Here is a 22,921-nt window from a genome sequence, read left to right as displayed (position 1 = left end):
AATTTGGTTCATAATTGGTTGCCCATCATAGAGTATACAAATGGTAGCTAATAAAAAGGTTTTTAAACAGACGTATCTTTTGCCATGTTTCAACAAATTTTAATTAAATTTAACTGGATGTAGATTATACATTCAGTGTCTTCCAATGGGAGAAAAAGTTCTTCCATCATAATTTTATAAATTTATTGAACAATGTTATTTCTCCACTAATTTCATTTTCTTAATTTGAGTTTTTTAAATTATAAGGTAAAACACATTTGTCATAGAAAAATTATATATAAGCAAAAGGCAGAAAATCTTAATTCAATGTGTAATTGATGTATTTAAATTTTTATTTCATCATATTGAGTGAATTCAAAGAACTTTATGATGAAAAATTCCCTGAAGAGTTGGATATAATCTGTGCTTAAAAATAAAAGTCTTAAAAATTGATTTTTTTCCCTGAAGAGCTGAACATGTGAACCATGTTTTGATTCTGATTTATGGTCATCAAAACTAAATTTTCAATTCAAGAGATACTTTGCAATTTGTCATTCTGTTAAACTGTATTATATCCACTTAGAAGACGGTTTGATCAGCCTCCTAGAAACTCGCTGTCTTGCATGCTGCTGCTTATGAGCCTTCATTTGGGGGTGGAAAGGGGAAACCTCAAGGTATTTAGTGTAAATTTTTCTCCTACCTGCCATCTTTTCCATCTTTCCAATATTCAGCTTTCTTCTTTTTGTTTATCTCCTCCCATTTCTCCTCACTCTGTTTCCTTCTGGGGATGTCCATCTTCTTACTCTCTCTGGTCCCATTCTCTCTCTGATTGGTGCAGTATTGCTTTGAAGAGGAAGGGGGTATCTATAGGCCTATAGGATGGGCCGATGGAGCTGTCTTTTGCACCTCCGCTTTCTCCTTAATTTTTACAAAGCACATGTATTTGCTGAGGCCATGGATCCACAGTGAGCCTAGGGAGGATGCCACAGGCTGTCCTGCCCAGGAATTTGTCAGACCAGAGGTCTCTTGGTTATGTGAGATAGGGTCACATTTCTGAAACTTACAAAATTGCATCCACCCTAAAAGGCCAAATGTGAGAGTTTGTGACTGATCTCATTCTTGCAGAAGGAAGGAAAATGAAACCATCACTGGAGTTAGGTGTGTCTGTTCCTGGCTAATTAGCCCCTGACTGTCTCTTTTAATGTATGCTTAAGGAGTGAAGCAAAACACTATCCAGCTGGATTTTAGTCAGAAAAATTTAATTGCATGGCATTATGGTTTTTTATCAGAACAAGCTAGGTACAACTTCTAAATTATATTTTGTCATTTCTGATACTATAGTCATCAAACAGGGCAGAGTCACTGAATTCTTCCATAAATATATTTGAAATTAATAATTATGCATTATGGCAGGATGTAAATTGTTTAACATCCAGTATTTAGAAGAATCTTTCCTTTTTGTATAGTTAAGTGCCTCATTGAAGGTGATTAATATATTCAACTTGTTTTTCTTTAAGTAAAAATCAGTCTGGGTAGAGAAGAATATTCTTTAGAAAAGTAAATATCTGATTTTGAGAAATGTTTGTGTCTTAGAGGCCACTTGTGTGTTCTAATATATTTTTTTTCTTCAGAGCATTTTGATTCTTTCTTTAGGTTAAATATGGTCTTTTGATAATTGTTTTAGGAAACACCTCTCCATGTATTTATGGAAATACCTTTATTTTATTTTAAAAATGCTTATTGTTAAATGTTTAAAAAACATGAAAAACAAAAAAACCTTAACTCAAATGTATTTTGTTCCTGTGCAGAGCTGTTAATGTTTCAAAGCTGTTTCACGTACTAGATGTTTCTGAATTAGGGATTCACATAATAATGAATTCTGCTTATTTTGGTTCTCCACAAAGGTTTGTTGTATGAGCTTAAAATAAGCCTGCAGCTGATTTGTGTAACACATATTAACTGTTTGTTTAGTTTAAGTGCATGTCTGTATCTCTCATTTCTGATCACCCTGGAACATTTGCATGCCGCGCAGCAGCCATCTTCTTTTATACTTTATTAAATATCTGTCAATTATAAATATCAAGGTTTTACATTAATGTCAAGATAGTACATCAAAAATTCATGGAATATGTGACTTTTTCCAAGGGTATTTAATACTTAATGCATTTGTGTCATTTTTCTTTCCAGAGATATTGACAGGTTTTATTAAGTGTTTGTTAGGGAGATTTCATTTTTATCAAGGGACTATAAAGAGAAGCTGCATGCTAAATCAATTTTTTAAAGCTAGAATATTGTTCATTTTTTCATCTTCAAACACTTATAATCCATAGGTTTTATTTAAATTTCTTCTTGGTTTATTTTTGTTTTATGTGAGTGATAGTTGAAGACAGAACTTTAATAAGGATCAAATATGCTGACTGTAGTGGTTTTTAATTTCCTTAAGCATAGCTACCAGACCCATGCAACATGGTACATTCTTCAAAATGTCATACTTACACATTTAGCAATATTGCTCTTTTTTATTGAAGCCAAACAAACAATTTTAGATATTAATCTTTCCCAAACATAGTGATTATTTTGTACTCGGTACAATATTACTGTGTTTCACATGGAATGCCTCCTTTTGCTGGAAGAGGGAAGGGGAACAGTGCGCCCCTGGGTTGCCTGGCTCTGTAGTGCTTCAGGCCTGATTATGAGCCACGGCAATGGTTCATTTCTCCATCTTCATATATTTATTGTGCTCAAGAAAGTAAAAATATTAATCACTTAAAAAATCTGGAGAAAATCCGTGGCTAGTTTCTCTGCCTGTATTTATTGGGAGGTGTGGGCTGAGGGGAGGTAGCGCTTCAGGAGACCCCATCGCCTGCTGCTGCTGGGCCCCCCATGCCTGAGAGGCCCTCTCACTGTCATCTTTCTGACAGTGGCAGGCAGAAGCTTCTCAGGGACCCTCCTCACCCATCCCATGTGTGTCTGTGTCTTGGAATCTACAGTTGCAATTCGTTTGGAAGCTAAAACCAATTGGCTTCAGAGAGTACGTTTTCTGTTTTAATTGTATATTTTTATTTTTAAAGTGCAAGCTAGGAATGTCTTCTAGTGAAAAGGCTATATTGTAATCAACAAAACCTTTATAAGCACCACTTTGCTTCATTAAGTGAGGAACGCTCAGTTATCTTTTGTATAATGTATGAGCTTAAAGATTTTCATCTAAGGATATTTTAGGAACTTTCCAGTAACTTCAGATTAGTAATTTTTGGAAGATGTGTTTTAACTTGGTCTTCAACAGGGAAAAAGGTTTTTTTGTTTGTTTGTTTTTGTTTTAATACATTGTCTGAGCTTAAATGAAAATTGGTTGGGATAGACATTTGTCTTATCCTTGTTCACTTCTTCAGAATAAGTGAAACCATTTATTTTCAAAATTAAATATTTTTAAATTATTAATATTTTTGATATTTGAATGTCTCAAGATTCTTATAAAACTATTATATAATAGTTTTTAGAGATAGCAGAGATTTTTCTTTTTAGAAACCAAATTTTAGTTGGGTAAAGCTGAAGTAGTGGCTGTTTTTGATAAGCCCAGTTTTTGGTTTACAGTAAGTTGCTTTAAAGGCCTTGCCCTGGAAAATATCAAGAACTCTGCGATTGTAATCTACTCTCCCAAAATGCCAGTAGGTGGCGGTAGTGTCACAGTAATGAGAGCTCTGTGGAGAGAGTTATTTCCTTTCTCCGTTAGTGTCACATTTTGCTTCAGTGTCACTGTTAAGTGCATGTGTCAGTGGCAGAATCTTTTTTTTAACCAGAATTATGTACAGTATGTACACCCTATTTCTTAAGAAGATAAGAACAACTATTTCTAACAGATTCTGCAAATATTATGTAACCATGCAGCCAAAATGATCTTCAGAATTAATCTGAAGAATGCAGTCACACATTTTTTTCTTGAGTTTTTTTTTTTTTAAATGATTTCATCAGGACTGTGAGCATGGACTTATATGTTGGGTAAGAAATGTGTGTGAATAGCAGGAAGAGAAACATTTTGAAGAGTTAATTTTCCATCTCTTGATGGAGATCACCCATGTTTGGATAGTTGTGTAGGGTCCAACGCTACTTGAAGACATTTGAGAGTTAGAAGACTCTTCAAGTTATTTTTAGATTTAGCATTTCGAGATTTAGCATTCCAGTTTTGAATATTGTCGTCTTTTCTGCCATTTAATAAGTTAAACTTCTTAGTGGGGGTTCCAAATTTTTAGACTTAGAGATTTAGCATTGGAACTTACTAACTTTCTACAGTTTAATTCTACAGTTTAAATGAATTAAAATACGTAAAAATAACAAAAACAACACTTTGCCACTTCCTAGAGTATGAAAACAGGCAGGATGTGCAGAGTTCCCAGTTGGTCGGGTGATGTGAAGGTTCATCTTATTGAGAGTGAAAGGAAATTTTAGCAATGGAATTCCTTTTCTTTACACTTTTGAAGTTTTTTGTGGTATTTCTTGTGATCAAGTTAGTTTTTAGGGGAAAGGCAGTTCTTATATGCCAGTTTGTACTTTAGTAAGGAAAGACCTGAACGCTAATGTGGTTAAGTTTAATAATTAAATGGAAAACATTTTTAGGACTCTTAGAACATAACCTGGTATTTCATCTGTTACAAAGAAAAGGGAGTGAGAAGCTTCAATCCTGTAGGATTCTCACCTGTCTTCACCATGCTGGTGATCCTCCCACCCCCCTCCCCCCATAGGATTTCCCCATCTTCCTGTATCAGCTAGAAAATGCCCCTGGACAGTATATTATTTTATATGTTGACTTACAATATGCCTGCATTAATTTCATTTTTATCACAGAACACATTTTAAAAAAATATGTGAATAGCCGGCTGGGCCTGGTGGCTCACACCTGTAATCTCAGCACTTTGGGATGCCAAGGTGGGAGGATCACGAGGTCAGGAGTTCGAGAGCAGCTTGGCCAATATGGTGAAACCTTGTCTTTACTAAAAATACAAAAAAAAACAAAAAAATTATCAGGGCATGGTGGCACACGCCTGTATTTCCAGCTACTCAGGAGGCTGAGGCAGGAGAATCCATTGAACCCGGGAGGCGGAGGTTGCAGAGCTGAGATCGCGCCACTGCACTGCAGTCTGGGTGACAGAGTGAGACTCCGTCTCAAAAAAAAAAACTTATGTGAATATATTTTTATATTTTGACATTTCTTCCAAAGGGTTAAAACTGGGCTAAAAGACTCAAGGGGAGAGACGGGCACCTGGGAACTAACACTCAATTGGCAGCCTTTTGTAATACATAATTTGCCTAAAATTGCGCACTGAGCACAAGCTTTTGTTTTCTAATTGATTTACGGTTTTAGCTACTTTTACCTCATCCCCTACTGTCCTGCATAGGGTGCCAGCGAGTACATTACAGTGAGCGATGATAAATTACAGTGCACTTGTGATGCCAGTGCGTCAGGATACAGGAGCTTCCTGCATTAACAGTGGTGCGGAGACCCGGCTTCAGCAGGATTTCATTTGTATCTCAGAAATAACCATTTGTTCATTTGATCACTTACTGCAATCTGTCTATCAGACTGTAATTGAAACTGAAGATCAAAATTGTGCTATTACAGCTTTTAATTTCTTAATTGAGACAAAGTTTTTAAGTGCTTGAAAGGCCTAAGGTGGGGGACGTGGTGAAGAGAGAATATGAAATCTATATAATTTTCCCATAAAAGTGAAGTTTTAGTATTTTTACCAAATGTTCTTTTGTCTAGGAAAGAAGTAAAATTTAAATATGCTGATCTGTTTTGTCGTTGTCCTATGTGTTTGTGAAGTTATTTTATAGTCTCATAGACTGCACTTCTCCTGATTTTCCGTGCTTGATCCGCATTTGCCGTGTATATGATTCATGTGCGAACAACAAGTTGATTCCCATCAAATGACTTAAGTCGGAGAGAAATGAAAGAGCTTTCAACCGATTAGAGTGCCTTTAATTGTTCCTTTTGTTGACATGGGATTTGAACCCTCTCAGAAGGCCTGTGTGGTACATCATGGCATGAGGTGCAGAGCGGGGCCAGGACGGACCTGGCTTGGGCGGCTCCGCGTTGCTGCTTAGATCCAGTGCTCATTGCGTGGGCGTGCCTGCCTTTTGTAAAGTCGGTCCACCTTAAATTTTGTTTTGTGCAGTGTCTGTGGGTGCTAGTATCGAAATATGAAGAAGCAGATTTATGGCGGCTGCTGGGCACAACAAATTAAGTTGACAGTGATGTATGAGAGCATAACAGCGCGATGATCCCTCTGTAGCGCGGCTGGACGCCGCCTGCTTCATTTGGCTCTTGTTAGGATCTGTTAGGCAGCTAAATAATGAAATTCTGCTAACTGATTTCTGTTTTCCCTTTTTCTCTTTTCACCTCTGCTTTCTAAAACTTCTAATTCCCAGACCCATCCTCATGCCAACAAACTGCCCTTGAAGGATTCTTTCACTTACGAGGACTACAGGTTGGTGTGGGCTGTGTGTGTGCCTGTGTATTGGGGGTGGTTTCTAAGTGAAGTGGGATCCTGGAAGGGAGGGAAGGGTTTCAGTGAGAAGTGACCTGCTGTGACCGTTAAAGCATCCAAACAGAGCTCATCTTTCAGAAGTTATCATGAGCAGCTTGGATAAGTATCAGCATTTTCATAGCCACGTAGAAATTGCCATTAACCTGTCATGGCAGGGAATTAGCTGAGGTAGCCAAATGCTACTTGAGATTAACATTAGTGTTGGGTGGTCCTATGGATTTTTCTTATTTAAAAAGACTATGTTAGTGTAAAATGGGGACTTTTTTTGAACGGAGAGTTTTAATTCACTGCACAGTGTAATAAAATAGTCACATTTTACATTTCTTGCAATTCATAGAGGATTTCTGATCAGAAAGGAGTTTTATGGTTTGCTTTTCAATGAGGCTTAAAATAGGTGCAGAGTCAGCATTTGGGCAAAAGAGGGTTGGCTTGGGGGGTGTCGGGGAGTGGGTTTTGTGAGTCACGAAGACCCGGGAAGGGGCCTGAGCCCTGCGCAAAGCCCTCCTTCCGTCTCTGCCTCTTGGGAACAGTCTCCCTTAAACACTCACTCCTGCATTTCCCCTGGCTCTTTAAAACCCTGGGTTTGTTTTTAAATGATGATGAAGGCCAAACATTGCCTTTGTTACTTAGGAAAAGACTTTGTACATTTGTAAGAGGTCAAACCTAAATTTTTGGTTATGTTATTTCTTAATGCAATTGGCTTTTAAATGTTCCAACCTTAAAACACCATTTGTCTTGTTATAGGTGGGCAGTCTCTTCTGTTATGACGAGGCAAAACCAAATTCCCACAGAGGATGGTTCCCGCGTGACCCTGGCTCTGATTCCTTTATGGGATATGTGTAACCACACCAACGGCCTGGTAACGACCTCTTCCCCTGTGTTGTGTTGAATCTGGGAGGCTGTTGTTGCTAAGCTTTGGGAGCGGGGGTGTTATTCCACCTACCCATCGTACTCCCCCCTGCTGCCTCCCTCCAAAAGGAACAAACAAAACCAAACCGGCCACTCCTCCCCACCGCCCACAAATAGAAGCTGGCATTTTTCTTTTACTGCATTGACTAATACTGAAAACTGGGAGCTTGAATCTTATACCATTTTCAAAAGCCACAGTGAACTACATGTATTTGCTAAGCCATAATTCCAGCCTCAACATTCATTTTCTTATCTTATTGTACCACAGACTAAACCAAAGTTTCTTTTTACTTATTCTCTTTAAAATGCTCATTTATTGGGGAAAAAATCGTATTTCTCATTTTCCCTTTTGTGTCTTCTTTTCTTTGCTGACTCTCTGTTTCCAGTTCTGTACTTTTGATTCTTTCTTGTCCCTGGTCCCTTCCCCTGATGGGCTGACGAATCCCTGGCCATGTTTATGAACCTGTGTTTGTTACTTGCTTTCCCTGGTGCTGTGGGGTGGGAGGAGGGGGCTGGTGCCTTGGGCTCCTTGCCCTTGAATGCAGGAGTCAGCTGGCATCATCACACCTGGGAAGCCTGGGGAGGAGGAAATTGTATTATTATGGTCGCCCACAGCTGGGAAGAGGAGGAGGCAGGCTCTGTTTCTCCACATTCTTCGGATTCCAGGCAGCAGCATAGGTGAAGCGCTCTGTGCTCTGTGAGAGGGTTGTCTGATAAAGATTTCCTGATATTGGCAGAAATATGATACATTTCAGATCATTTTGAAATATCATACTTTATACTAGTATACTGTTTGATTAGGTTTTATGTTCATCTTTTCTCTGTCAGCTTTCCTTGTTATTAGCAGTATTATAAATAGAATAAAGAAATGCCGTGAATGATTATTTCACACTGAATTCCCTAGAATGGCCAGAACACACGTAGTGTGCGCCAGACACCGAAGACAGAATATCCTAGTGCTAATTTGGGAAAGTCTAGCAACAAGTATGTTCTTGAATCTTAAAAGTATTTAAATTGTGGCAAGAAAGAATAGTTCCATTTTTATAATTACATTTTTGCCTTAATTTAGATATTCTTAATTTAATTGGTAATAAATACTAAGACATAATAGCATGTTTTATAACTTATTTTCATTAATGAATATAATTTTACATTTTTTGTTTTGTTTTTCTTCAGAGGTATTTTAAATTGACCATAAGCTTGAAATTTAAGAAATCTTCAAATAGCTTTTAATATCTGACTGTAGTATATTTCTTTTTCTTTTTTTGAATGAGATCATTTGTTCCCAAACTCAATTGATTATTAGAGTTCTTTTTAATAAAATTAAAGCAATAATGCTTGGCTTTACTCTAAATAAACAAAAAGAATTAACACAGGAGCCTCTGTAGCAAGGTGAGCAGTGCCCTACCCCCAGCCCCACGGTCCACCTGATGGCGTTGAGGCTGCCACCAGGCCACCGAGGTCCCTAGCGAAGCTTCCATCTATTGGCACCTCACACACTCATCTGCACATTGGTTTTTGTTTGGCTTCCATGTAAATGGGATAAAACAATTCTTTTTCCCCTACCAAATGTTAAAAAAAAAGAGGTTAGTTTATCTTAAAATAAAAGAAAGAAATTGATGACAACCAATGCTGTATTTTCCCTAATACGACTTACATACTTTTTAACCTACCACAGTCCTGGCAGAAACATTGCTAACCTGTAGAAGGTTTATTCAGGATGCTGGTACTTTGTCTTACAGTGGTTATGTTCCTGACATTCTGCACTCTGCACTCTTGTTGAACTGTTTCCCATTGTAATTATAAGACTTCATGGGAAATTTACTGGAGTAGAATTTAAGAAATTCTGTTTTTTAACACTACAGAGTTGTATATGATACATATTACAGTTAATATCTTTTAAAAAATAAAGTCTTGAAATCAAGGCTTGGCTTTTAAGATGAGATTTTCGTTTTCGTGTGCGTGTGTCCTGACGATCATCTTCTTCTTGTCAGTATACCCTGACTGCCACTCAGGGAGCAGGTGGAATTTGTAACCCGGCAACGCTGTCTGCTTCCGACAATATCCCAAAACCCTGACGATGGTAGTAGAAACAGAAGAATCAAGTCAGTAACAGGAACTCCAAACCAGTGACAGCAAGGAAATGCTCAAGAAAGTAAGGGGCTGGATGAACACCTAGGCTAGAGATGCTGGTGAATATTAACTAATTTCCTAGCCACTGAGAGAAATAAATGTAGAAAGGGTTAAGGTGTGGTACTAAGCTGGAAGAAACAACACATCTTATATCTTGCATGATTTGTTCAAACTTAATGTAAGCAGCAGGTTTCCTTTGTTGAGGATTTTTCGGTTGATATGAGAAGGACACTCCTAAGTGACTGATAGACAGCAGTATTAGTTCCCATACAGAGAGTATGTTGGAATAATCAGGCTTGCATTTGAATCTGCGACTCTACCAGGTGGGATGAAAGGGCAGCTGGAAATTCGAGCACAACGGAGGGAAGTTCTTTTTCAAGGTCCTTCTGTTTGTGTATTGAAAAAATTAATCTAAAACATTTATATTTAGATGAGTCTTACAGTCTCAAAAGCCCATTTTTACAATAGCAGACAAGTCTCTCCGAACAACCTGTCCCCCCACACCCTCCGTGCACACAGGTCTGACTCACCTGTGGTTCCCTGCTATTCTTCAGACACCAGCAGATTCCTTCGCTCTTGCTGTTGCCTCTGCCTAAGACCCCCCATTCCTTAGGCACTTACAGGACTCACTCATAGACCTCCTCCCGCGTGGCTGCCCTGAGCACCCTGTGTGGAATGATTACGCCTCTGGCTCATCCGCCCTCCTGCCCTGTCCTGTTGCATTTCCCTCTATTGTCCAGATCCTCTTGTTTCTGCCTTTTTAAAAAATTATTGTTGGTTCACCCCCCACCTCCCATTAGAATGGAAGATCCATGAACGCAGGGTGATATTGGAGGAGGGTCTGTTTTGTTCATAGCTATATCGCTGTGGTATTTTTTTGATGAATTCATGAGTGGTGAATAAATGAGTGTAAAAGCCCCACGCCTAGGAAAAAAGATCAGAAAGAAATAAATCAAAATGTTAACGTGATTGTGATCTTTTTTTCCTTTGTTTTTAAAAAATATTTTCCAAATTTTATTTGATGAGCCTGTATTACTTTATCTTCCTCCCCCCAGCCATGAAATCAATATAATACATATTTGTCGAAGAAAATTTGAAAAACACAGAAAAGAAAATGTAAATGGTCCTCACTCTGTTTCCATCTTAGGGATGTATGTGTGTGTATATCATGCTCTTCCTCCTATGTTACTTTTAATATGTAAACGAAACTAGAATACGGCTGTGCACCAAGTGTGCCATTGAGTTACCAAGCCAGCCACAGATGTGAGTGGTGTGCGCTGCAGGCAGGTGGTGGCTTTCAGGGAGCAGGGCTCCATGGAGCTGCTGGAGGCTTCCACTCTCTGCTGGGTTCCTCCTCCAGCATTGCCAGCAAACTCTGGCTGCCACCCGCTCCTCTCCCCCGGGCACTCTTGAGACTCCTGTGGGGCTATTCTCAGTTCCACATGCTTTTATATATACGTATATATATAAATTTTTTTCTCCCTGTGTTTCTTTTCCACTAGATGTCCCTATGGGTAGGGACTGAGACTTTTCATGCCATTTTCCAAGTGCCTCGCTTAGGGCCTGGCATAGGATGGCACTCAATATTGTAGAAGGGAAGTTAGCTGGCAGTGTGGGAGGCAGGAAGCGGCACGTGGAGCTGGGCAAGGAGGAGGTGGAAGGACCCTGTCCTTGCTTGATATCGGGAGGCTGCCCCTGGACCAGCCCTGGCCTTCCCAACCCCTCCTCTCCTAGTCTGGGCTTCAAGTCAGATCTGGTCAGCGGCTACAGATTTCTGGGCGTAGGTGGTAATTTCCTGGGGCTCCTGCCAGAAGGCCCTTGCTGAGCAGTGGGGTCCTTACAGCCTTGGAAGGCCCCTCTGCAGGCCCACCCCAGGAGGGCTCTGCTCTGAGAGAGTCCTCTAGAAACCTGGCTTCAGGCAAGGGAGGAGCGAGGCCTCTGCTTCCGCCTGCAATTCTTTGCATTGAGACACGCTTTTGATACCATCTTAGAGGACGTGTTTGGCAGTGCCACACAAAGAAGTTAGACACTCAGCCTCCAAACATTCTGACCCTCGCTGAGAAAGGGCTGCAGACCAGGGCAGGATCCCAGCCTGTTTGCCTGTCAGGGTTGCCGTGGACATGTTAAGCTATTTCTTGAGCTTGATGTTTGCTGAGAGTGGGAAATACCTGTAAAATACCCTTAAACACCCATAATCCTTTCTCCGCAATCTCCCTAAATTTTCTCTTCCTTCCCCTAACTTCCCTCCTGTTGGTGCTGCCAGCAGGTATGTCCCTGTGTACCTGTACTGCCGGCACCCTGGGAGTGCCTGGACTCCCTCCTGGGAGTTCATGGTATGGGCAGCTTCTCATTCCACTTTGTTGTCAAGGTGATGTTTTGGGGTCAGAAAAGTACATCCGACGCTGGGCAGGAACTTCATGGAGTTGATTTTAATTCAATTGAAGTGTTTAAAATGTTCTGCGAGTGAAATGTTCTAGAATACTTGGCTTCATTTATTTCTCATTGCTGCATATTTCTCATGGGTCTTTGCAGATCAGAAGCATGAAGGAATCTTAGACATATGGTTAATAAACCTTATTTATTCTTGGGATATTGAGTTTAAAGATTAGTGTTACACGGCCTTCCATCCCAAAATGCCATTCCCTAGACTCAGAAGTCATCTTTTGAATCCAAGCTGTTGATGCCTTATTAGCCAGGAGCACTTGTAGCTGCTGTGAACCTTGGATTCTCCAGGATAAAATGAGTAGGTCAAAAAGTAATCAGTGACCATCGACAGACAACCTAAGAGATTGGGCGCTGCTCTGAAAGACAGGACTCTGAGAAGGAGCTTTTAATAGAAGCTGGGGACCCTTTCCTTTCCCCTGGGGGATTCATGCATCACGTGAATATTCTCAAAGGCCACTTCAGGTTTTAGGTTCTGTATGCTGAGCACTCGGGGACATAGAGATCAACAAGGGGCTCCAGCTTCCAAGTCTGATCGACGGGGAGGCAGGTGCACAGATAACGTGACTTGGGTTGGAGGGCATAAGGACGGGGCTGTGGGAGTGCACAGGAGGGCAGGGTAAGGAGGGGCTTCCCCGAGAAGCCAGGCCACAACAGGAGTAGAAGGTAGTGTCAGGCAGGAGGGAACTGGGACGGCAGGTGGGTGGCAGTTCCTGAAGCTGGAGGGAAGCGTGAGCTGCCTCCTTATTTGGCCGTGCTCAGGAACTTGGGGTTTATTCGGAAGGCAGAGCGGAATCATAGGAAGATTTTGAACAGGAGAGTGACATTGTACAATTAGCAACTCCAGAAGGACAGTATTGGATTCTGAGACTAGGTTCCAAGAGTTGGAAGGTTTTTGCAAATAACAAGCTAGGTGAGAAGGAATAAGGACTGTAGCCACGCAGAGGAATGAGGAAGAAAGTCCAAACAGTATTTACAAGATGAAATACTGACCAGGTGAGACGCGAGGGTTTCCTTGTAACTTGTGTGCTGAGGCCATGACATTGGCTGACCTTCACTAAGACAGGAGAGCTTAGAAGGAGACGCAGGTTTAGGGTATAGTGAGAGGATTTTCTATATTTATTTCTAATGGACTTAGAAACTCTCACATTGTATTTCTCAGCAGAAAGAGAGGGAATAAAAAACAACAAAGTTATTTTATTTTGCCTTTGCATGCTTGAAAGTTTTAATTTCTTTAATTCAGAGCATATATCCATAATTCAGAAATAGAGCTTTTCTTTTCCCTGATTCTTTATCCAATGGAACACCCACTTGGGTTTCTTAATGGCCAAACATTAGATAAAGATAATGCTTGCAAATGAATGAGAGTAGTGCAGATCATCAGTGAACAGAAACGAGGCTTATGTGCGCCTGTGGGAGGTGTGGCCTGTGGGCACAGGGAGGCCCAGAGGCGATTATGTTTTGTTAAGTCCAACAAGTGACAATCTGTATAGTCTCTTTATCTAACTGTACTTCCTTTATTTCAGGTATATAATTTTCCATAATCATCTCTGATATAACTAGAGTTAACCTCAGTGCTCAAGCAGTTCTTTGCCCCGTTTCCCAAAGCATTCACATGCAACCTTTTGAGTACCTTGGGATCCCCTTTTTCCTCTGATTGCCAGAAACAAGCTCATAAATTAAGTGAGATGTGCGTGTGTTTGCCTCACCGTCGTTTCCTTCCTCCTCCCCGGGCTAGATCACTACTGGTTACAACCTGGAAGATGACCGCTGTGAGTGTGTGGCTCTGCAGGATTTTCGGGCTGGAGAGCAGGTGGGTCTTGTGGCATCTCACAAAATGTGAGCCAGCCAGTGGGCACTAAGTTAACACTGTGTTGGTAATGTTAAAAAGGGAAAAAATGTGGAATTCACATTGAGGATTGTTTTTCTGGAACACATCTTGAGACCTGAACCCGTAGTATACATATTCATTTGTGCTTTACTCACTTGTGCTTTGCATTGTGCTTTGGGTCCACAGAGAAAAAGATTTAAACAGTTACTTGCACAATTGGCCTAATATTTGTAAATATTTGTAACACTATTAACTGAAAATAAAGTGTGTTATGACACTAAAACAATTTTTAACATTTCATAAACTGTGTTGCGTTTATTTTTTCTACTGATTAGAACTTTCTTTATCAGAGTAAGGGGCAAAAGCAAGGGAATCTGTTGTCTTATACTTTCATTTTAATCTCTAATTTTTTAATCTAGTAGTTTGGGTGGGAGGAGGGGTAAGCCTTTGGGTGAGTTTGAAAATACGTGTCTATAAATTCCTACATTCTATCAGTCTACACCCAAGCAGACAGTACAGTTGTGGAACTCACATCCGTAATTGACATTCCAGTTGAGACAAAATGAAAAATATTTGTCTAGCAAAGTATTGATCCGTTCCTTCTTCAGAAAAGTTTATAAACCCACCTGCTAGGTGCAGGATTAATTGCCACAGGATCTAGAAATAAGTTTCTGACAGATACTGCTTTACAGTTCCAGAAAAGACCCTGCTGTATTAAAAGGACAGGAAGAACTTGGTGACTTTTAAAATGCAGTCTTATAGTAATAGCCTTGCTGTCCTTTGGAAGGAGAAGAGGATTATAATAGAGGCCTGGTGACCCCAGAGCACCTGGGGTCCTTTGAGTACTAGTAAGGCCTTTGGTGGTACTTTCTCCTGGCGTCTCCTCTCCTCTCCATGCGGTGGTGGAAGTGGGTGCTTGGTCTCAGTTTGGAAAGTTGGGGAAATTGCACAGCTTCACCCTTGCAACCTATACCAAACAGGTGTATCAATACTTTCAGCTATTTCGTGTCTAAATGTAAAGTAGCACTAAGCCTCTGCCCTGCCGTGTGTTAAGAATACATGCCAAGTTTGTCTAATGCCCTTTTCTTTTTTCTTTACTGCATCTCAGATTTACATTTTTTATGGCACTCGATCCAATGCAGAGTTTGTGATCCACAGTGGTTTTTTCTTTGACAATAACTCACACGACAGAGTGAAAATAAAGCTTGGAGTGAGTAAAAGTGACAGACTCTACGCCATGAAGGCCGAGGTCTTGGCTCGTGCTGGCATCCCCACGTACGTAGAAAAACATCGGCTGGCCCTTTCCTGCAGTACTTGAACTATTTCCAGTTGCATAGTGTTTAATTGGTGTGTTAATAAAACTTCTCTCCAGTAGTTTGTCTTAATCCGTTTATCCCTGTGGCACAGCAAATTTAAGCCATGGCGATGCTTGGTGACTTACCAGCGTTTTCAGATAAACATAATTGTGTCATTGGGTGCATTCACAGTCAGTTCTGGGGGATATGGCCTGAAATCCTCAGTAAGTTAAATAAGTACTTTCGTATCATTCATGTCTTTCACCTTGGAAAGGTTAATGGCCTGGATCAATTTGTTTCATTTAATTCTTTGCTGCCGTTAGTTTCTGTAATGAAGTCATGATCCTCAGTGATTTCAAGAATTTCTAGTTAAATTCTTTAAGATTTTCTTGCATTTGAGGCATAAAATGATAAAGAAGACAGGAATTAGGATTCATTAGTTCTCCAGGGAATGGAGGAACCATTCTTAATGAAAATGGATTATCCAGACCTTTTTTTATTGAACTTGTCAATATTTGATTAATGATTAAAGTGTGAACTCAACATAAATTATTGTTAACACTTTTTGAAAACCATGTGTATGTTTAATTTTTTGAATGTGTTGTGTGCAACCTGAGATTACAGCTGTTAGGCTCTAGGAAAAGCTTGTGAGGATGGACTCCAATTCTGGATGTCCACTTGCCTCCGCCCCAGCCTGTGGCCTTTTGCAGGGGCTGAAAATCGTGCTCACAGTTCAGATGAGGAGCTGGAATGACCATTCCAGCTCAGCTCTCCTTGAGGACAACCAGACGTGCTGTAGACTTAAGGGATCTCAGTCTGGAGCAAGTGGGTAACCGCAGCAGGGTGACTGATCTTGCTTTCTGCTTTTATCAGTTCCAGCGTTTTTGCATTGCATTTTACGGAGCCGCCCATCTCTGCTCAGCTTTTGGCTTTTCTCCGAGTATTCTGCATGACTGAAGGTAAGTCATTTCAGGAAAAAAGAGATGTTGACTTTTTTCTTTTTAAATCATGAAAGGGTAAAGCATAGGGATTCAGATTAAAGGTAAAGTGGATTAAAACTACAATACTTTTGGAAAGAGACAAGATGCAATACTGGAGAAAGAAGAAATTGATTTGTTTTACCCTAGAAGTGTTTTATTAAATCCTCGATGTGTTGTCAATATTAATTTGTAATACGCAAATAATTCTCAACTGCATTTGAAGAAAACTTAAAACATCTTGGATGGGGTAAATATATATAAATTCTACATTCGTAGCCTGACAGAGCCTCATTTCACTCACAGGGCACTAGTCTTTTTCACTTACATAGAGCAGTTCAGGATCAGTTGATGCTGTGATGTTGTGTAGTCAGCTGTGGCATACGCGGACCGTAGGACTTTATTTGTTAACCTACTCTGCATTCTAAATCTGAAATTGCCAGCAAGCATTTTAATGCCAGGCATCCTGTTAGAGTAAATAACAGTGCAAACAGAATCTGTGTAGAACACAAAATGTTCCTGGCTACAGCCTCTTATTTCAGGCCCAGAAAGAGTTAAGTATTTGTATTGAGCATCTACTTTTATATTTGCTTAAAACAAGTCATTTGGGGTTTCTTATACTGAGATTTGACCTCTCGTGGTTGTGTTTTTATTTTTCATCCTAAAATGTATCTTACAAATTTCCTGGTCCTGAGGTTTCATTTTTAAGAGTGAGTGAGTGAGAGAGAGAGAGTGAGAGAGAGAGAGAGAGAGAGAGAGAGAGAGAGAGAGAGAGTTGCTGTTGTTAACTACCATAAATCCTGTACAGAACAGTCTGAGTAGGAATGAGTAAATGAGTGTTTGACTGAGTGAACAGATGAACAAGTGTTCTGGAAGGAAGCTGCCCAAGCACTTCCTTGGTCAGAGGAACCAGTCATGGCCCATGTGGGGGAAGCTGCTGTGCTCGGCGGTCACTGGCTTTGGTTTTAATGTCCGGATCCAGGGAGCAGTGCAGCACAAGTCCAGGGCTTGACATCACGCTGGAGGCAGAAAAAACCTAGTCCCAAAACAGGAGAGGCAGTTCACACACCAACTGCAGAACCCAAACTGAGATACAGTCATTGTTCCTCATAAGCAACGCTGTCACTAGATTTACAGTTATTCAAGTGGGAGCTTTTGGTGCTTTTTGTACTTGGGTAATGGTTCATCAATTCAATTTAATGAACATGAGTTAAGGGGTTAACTGTGAGCTTTTCTTGCATATATATGGATACAGAATTGAATGTTGCAGTTCATATACTCAAGGAATTTATAATTAAGAGAGGTGATGGTGACGATATTCCTAGAATTTGTGAAGCATTCACTGTGTGCCAGGTATGATGCTAAATGTGGTACATGCTTAATTTTAATCCCATCAGCCTTGATTGATAAGCGCTCCCATTTTACTGATGTAGATTCCACTTCAAAGAGGATAAGTATTAGCTGGGCGTGGTAGCACGTGCCTCTATTCCCAGCTACTCAGGAGGCTGAGGTAGGAGGATTGTTTGAGCCTGGGAGGTCAAGGCTGCAGTAAGCCAACCCCAGCCTGGGTGACAGAGTGAGACCTGGGTGGGTGGGGAGTGGGGGAAGAGTATAAAGTTGGCTGGATGCTGTGGCTCATGCCTGTAATCCCAGCACTTTGGGAAGTTGGAGGATTGATTCAGCCTGGGAGGTTGAGGCTGCAGTGAGCCGTGATCTTGCTACTGCACCCCAGCCTGGCCAACAGAGCAAGACCCTGTCTAAAACAAACAAACAAACAAACAAAAAACCCAAAGAGGATAAGTAACTTGGCCGAGGTTGCTCAGTAAGCAAGTGATGACCCTGACTTAGAACCCAGCTCTGTTAACTGCAGAGCCCATGTGCAGGACATCCCACATTGCTCCTGCTGGTTCACAGATAACATAGTACATGGAAAAAAGTCTTAGTGCTCTAGGGGTCTGGAGGAAATGGCATTCAAGTTAAACCCTGGAGCTCAGCGACGGTTTGGACAAGGTAGAGCAGGAGGGGAGGGGTATGACTGAAGACCTTTAGCAGAGGGAGGAGCTTGAGCAGGAGCTAGAGAGAGAGGGTGGAGGGCACTGGGCTCTGTACTCTCTGGGGAGAGCACACACTGTGGTGGCCAGAATGAGGTGCAGGGATAATTTGCAGGCCCTGTGTGCTGGAGGAAAGCTCAGGAGGGCACCTGCTGCAGGAGCTCCTGGTCAGCTCCTGTGCTGCAGGCAGGCCACATGCTACATTGTCTTACTCCCCTTTTTGTAGGCTTTATTTCTCCAGGAATGTGAAATGAGTCCAGTTTTCACTTTTAAAAAGTAGCGGAGAGAAAGCTCTGCCGCACACCTGCAGCTTCCATCATTGCAGAGTGCAACTTGGGCAGATTGAGGAGGGAGATGAGGGAAGGAAATAGTAACCTTCGTATTGGGGGCCTTTGAAAAGAACTTTCAGCCACTAAGAAAGCTTAAAAAAACAGAACTTCCATGTTGTATACAAAGAATATGAAATGAAGACTCAAAACTAAAAATCCTGAATTTTATCGTGATCTTTACTAACAAAAGTTAATAAACTTTTTTGAACATTAGATAGCCTGTTTTCTTAAAACTGCTTGAATCCTTTTAGGTCTGTTGATTCTCTTTAGTTCCTCTCCAGTCAGACAATTTGTCATGTCAAGACAATTGCTGTATCTTTGAATTACTCTAGCTAATACTAATAAAAGTTTGGTTTGCTGGCAGCCGCAATTCTTCAGTTTGAATTGTAAATAGTGACAGCTGTGGGGCATTTTGCTCTGAAAGAGACACTGTCTCCTAATCACATAAGAAGCATGGGTCTGTTTCTTCAGCATGAATAGGATCGGCTTGTTTTGGTTTTGGAGATAATGTGCCGGGAGATAAAATGCTAAGAGCAGTTGCTGAATTCTTTCCTCTTCTTAAATATATTTGGAGATAATTGAGATGTTCACTTGTGTGTATTTGTAATTCCTATTTAAATTCCTGACAAGTGAGAGAGATGGGCATATTTTTCATTAACTAAGATTTTTTTTTTTTTTTTTTGAGACAGGGTCTCACTTGGTTGCCCAGGCTGGAGTGCAGTGGCACGATCACAGCTCACTGCAGTCTCCACCTCCTGGGTTCAAGTCATCCATGCACCTCAGCCTCTTGAGTAGCTGGGACTACAGGCATGTGCCACCACACCTAGCTAATTTTGTATTTTTTGTAGAGATGGGGTTTCGCCACATTGCCCAGGTTGGTCTCAAACGCCTGGGCTCAAGTGATCCACCTGCCTTGGCTTCCCAAAGTGCTGGGATTGCAGGCGTGAGCCACTGCGCCCGGCCCATTAACTAAGATTTTGATAGTGCTCCTTATGGTAGCACCGTTTGATTTAGGCTCTTATTTCTTTCAGTTTGTGGCTTGTTACGAAAGTGGCTTAAATAGCTTGGTCAGGTCATCTACTAGAATAAGTGTCAATCAGATTACAGTTATGGGCTCGCGGGATTGTTGTGGCTCTTGTTCCTTTCACTGTTTACGTCATTCACCTAAATGTCTCTTTTTGACTCCGTGTGACTGAGCTCATGGCTAGCAAAAAGGGTATTGTCAAAATAAGTGGTACATGGCTGAAGATTGTCTTTAAAAATTATCTTGTGAAACTGTCTAAAGGCTCTCTGTGTCCCTCATAGAAACAGTGAAAAATGGAGTGCTACCACGGCTTGATCTGGATTCCACATGAAGAGGCCTGACCTGGTGTTGCTCCCCAAAACTTAGCTCTGCTCTACTTTGGAGAGTCTAGGAGTGGCCTGGCCCATTGCGTAGGGACAGCTTTTACCGTGGGAAAATGGCGTTGTTGGAAACAATATTTTCTAAGGTGGTTGCTTGTTCAAATGAGGAGTGCTGTGTTTTCCTCCTAACAGATTGCCATTTGTGTTTCTCGTAGAAGAACTGAAAGAACACTTGCTGGGAGACAGCGCTATTGATAGAATCTTCACCTTGGGGAACTCGGAATTTCCTGTTAGCTGGGACAACGAGGTCAAACTTTGGACATTTCTTGAAGATAGAGCCTCACTTCTTTTAAAAACATATAAAACAACTATTGAGGTAATTACACTAAATAAATGAGGATTTGAACTTTGTTGCGTTGTTAAGATGTTTAATGAGGCTTGGTGCGGTGGCTCACGTCTGTAATCCCAGGACTTTGGGAGGCCGAGGTGGGGGCGGATCATGAGGTCAGAAATTCAAGACCAGCCTGGCCAACATGGTGAAACCCTGTCTCTACTAAAAATACAGAAATTAGCTGGGCATGGTCTGTAATCCCAGCTACTTGGGAGGCTGAGGCAGGAGAATCGCTTGAACCCGGAAGGTGTAGGTTGCAGTGAGCCGAGGTCTCGCCGCTGCACTCCAGCCTGGGCGACAGAGCAAGACTCCGTTTCAAAAAAAAAAAAAAATGTTTAATGAAAGATTTCTTGTTAATTCTAAACTACCGTAATAGTTTAGCAAAATGATTGCATTTGAAATTTTCCATTCATTTCCCAAAAAATCATATTTAGGCATTGTTTATTAGAAGATACATTTTTTAAATTATTTAATACTTTTTTATGATTTCTAATGCACATGATTTCACAAACGTGTTTTCATTTGTGCTTTTTAAGTTCACTACTGAGCCACTAACTTCAAATACGTCTTTCTCATTCATTCGTTCCTTCACTGATGCCATTCACCCACGTGCTGCCCTGGGGCTACATCAGTGCCCAAGATGGACAGGATGATTTTTAAATCAGTGACGTTCCCTGGCAGATGGGGTAGCACTGTTTGATTTAGGCTGTTCTTTCTTGTTTTGTAACATTTCCATTGAGATATAATTTACATACAATAAAAGGCACACTTCTGAAGCATTCATTTTGATGTGAGTGTCTGGTCTTGTGACCACCTGCCCAGTCAAGTGTTAGAACCTCCCGTCACCCCAAAAAGTTCCCCCGTGTCCCCATCCCCAGCTCTTGTGCCCTCTGTCTCTATAGTTTTGGTTTAGACTTCTTGTAATTAATTTTGCCCTTTTTTGTTTTCCAGGAAGATAAATCCGTCTTGAAAAACCAGGATCTTTCTGTTCGTGCAAAAATGGCCATCAAATTGCGCTTAGGTGAGAAAGAGATTTTGGAAAAAGCAGTAAAGAGTGCAGCTGTCAACCGGGAATACTACCGCCAACAGATGGAGGAAAAGGCTCCGCTTCCCAAATATGAAGAGAGTAACCTTGGGCTGTTAGAGAGCAGTGTGGGGGACTCGAGGCTCCCCCTGGTCTTGAGAAACCTCGAGGAGGAGGCTGGAGTGCAGGATGCCTTGAACATCAGAGAGGCAATCAGCAAAGCAAAGGCCACAGAAAACGGGCTTGTAAATGGTGAAAACTCTATCCCTAATGGGACCAGGTCCGAAAATGAAAATCTCAATCAAGAAGAAAGTAAAAGAGCAGTTGAAGATGCCAAAGGATCTTCTTCAGACAGCACTGCTGAAGTTAAGGAGTAGCTCGAGGTGAAGCTGGATGGGGGATCCAGTGGAGCAGGAGTTGACGGACGGTCCGTTCGCATCGCTGTGTTTCCTTGTTAACATTTTTCTTTCTGCAGAGAGGAAGATATGTTTTTGCTGCTTTATATAAAAATGGTTTTTTTAAGTTATTTTGAAAATCTAGCTTCCCTTTTTGATTAAGATTGCCATCTTGCTTTTAGGCGAAACAAACCAATGAACAAACAACCACAAGAAAGGGAGAAGAGGTGCCTGTGGGAGATTTTGCAGACCTGTTGTGGGTATAGGTATTTTCTTCCTGGGGAAGAATTCAGTTCCTGTCTCAGCTGTACTTTTGTGGGCCTGTCATCTTGACGACCAGAATGAAAGCTTGCTCTGCCTCCTGCCAGCCAGAGCTGGTGGCGGGACTTGGGGATTCAGCGTGAAAGTGGGGAAGTTGCACAGCAGAAAACAGAATTGAAGTTGGGAAACTTTAGAGTCTGGGCAAAATGTTTGGTTTTTCTCCTTAAAAAAAATAACACCCCATTACCAAAAGAAAAGGTAAGGTGGCAACCTTATTTTTAATAGTTTGAAATGTTGATGATAATCCTAATTATATAAAAATATATATATAAACACATATATATAGTGATTTCTAAAGATTTGTTTACTTTTGTGTTTTGTTTTACTGTACTAAGAACTTGTCCTTTCTCCTTGAATCAAAGTAGGACATGCATCATCCTCCTAATTTTAAATGTTGGCTCTGATTTTAAAGTGGTGCATTTGATTCCAGCCTTGGTAATGGAGAGTTTGCAAACACACAGCGGCCCACAGCTTCACGTGGTGGTGCGCAGTGTGAGGCAGCTCCTTGGCTTTCCTGGTTTTCACAACAAGCTAGAGATTTTCAAAGCTACACTTTTGAGTAAAAACCCTTATTAAAAGAAAAACATGATTAATATTTTTGTCTATTCCTTTTTTTGGAGTGGGACAGGCCCTGTGAGTTTAGCTTTTACACAAACCATCTTACTGCCCAAGCATTGTTTGAACCTTGACCTCTTGCCTAGGCTGTGCTAACCTGGGGGCTACTGAGGCATAGCCGTGGGGCCCAGAGGCCTGCAGGAGCCCCCCTCATCAGCCTGCCCATCTAGGCAGGCAGCGGGAGCTCAAGCAAAGGAGTCCTTAGGATTTAGGGGAAGGAAAAGGTTGGGACCGTGTCCTTGGGGTGGGAGAGGGATCTGTCTCCTTCTGCCACCAGTTTTCAGGTTTACTGATACCAGTTTTTCTTTACCACAAATTTTCACATTGTCTCTGATGTCCTGAG

General features: G+C 41.1%; 1 protein-coding gene across 1 annotated transcript in view; it reads left to right on the top strand.

The window, feature by feature from the left end:
- Positions 1–22,556, top strand: part of SETD3 (SET domain containing 3, actin N3(tau)-histidine methyltransferase) — an 88,060-nt gene extending 65,504 nt beyond the window's left edge. Inside the window, exons 7-13 of the mRNA XM_024231371.3 lie at positions 6,403–6,461; positions 7,266–7,380; positions 13,744–13,818; positions 14,945–15,111; positions 16,005–16,090; positions 20,048–20,208; positions 21,175–22,556. Coding sequence (XP_024087139.2) covers positions 6,403–6,461; positions 7,266–7,380; positions 13,744–13,818; positions 14,945–15,111; positions 16,005–16,090; positions 20,048–20,208; positions 21,175–21,624 — 1,113 coding nt within the window. The 3' untranslated portion in view covers positions 21,625–22,556. The remainder of the gene's footprint in view (positions 1–6,402; positions 6,462–7,265; positions 7,381–13,743; positions 13,819–14,944; positions 15,112–16,004; positions 16,091–20,047; positions 20,209–21,174) is intronic.
- The last annotated feature ends 365 nt before the right edge of the window (positions 22,557–22,921 follow it).

Source organism: Pongo abelii, chromosome 15 (assembly GCF_028885655.2).
Source record: "Pongo abelii isolate AG06213 chromosome 15, NHGRI_mPonAbe1-v2.0_pri, whole genome shotgun sequence".
Classification (NCBI taxonomy): domain Eukaryota; kingdom Metazoa; phylum Chordata; class Mammalia; order Primates; family Hominidae; genus Pongo; species Pongo abelii.
This window is presented reverse-complemented; position numbering and strand designations above follow the sequence as displayed.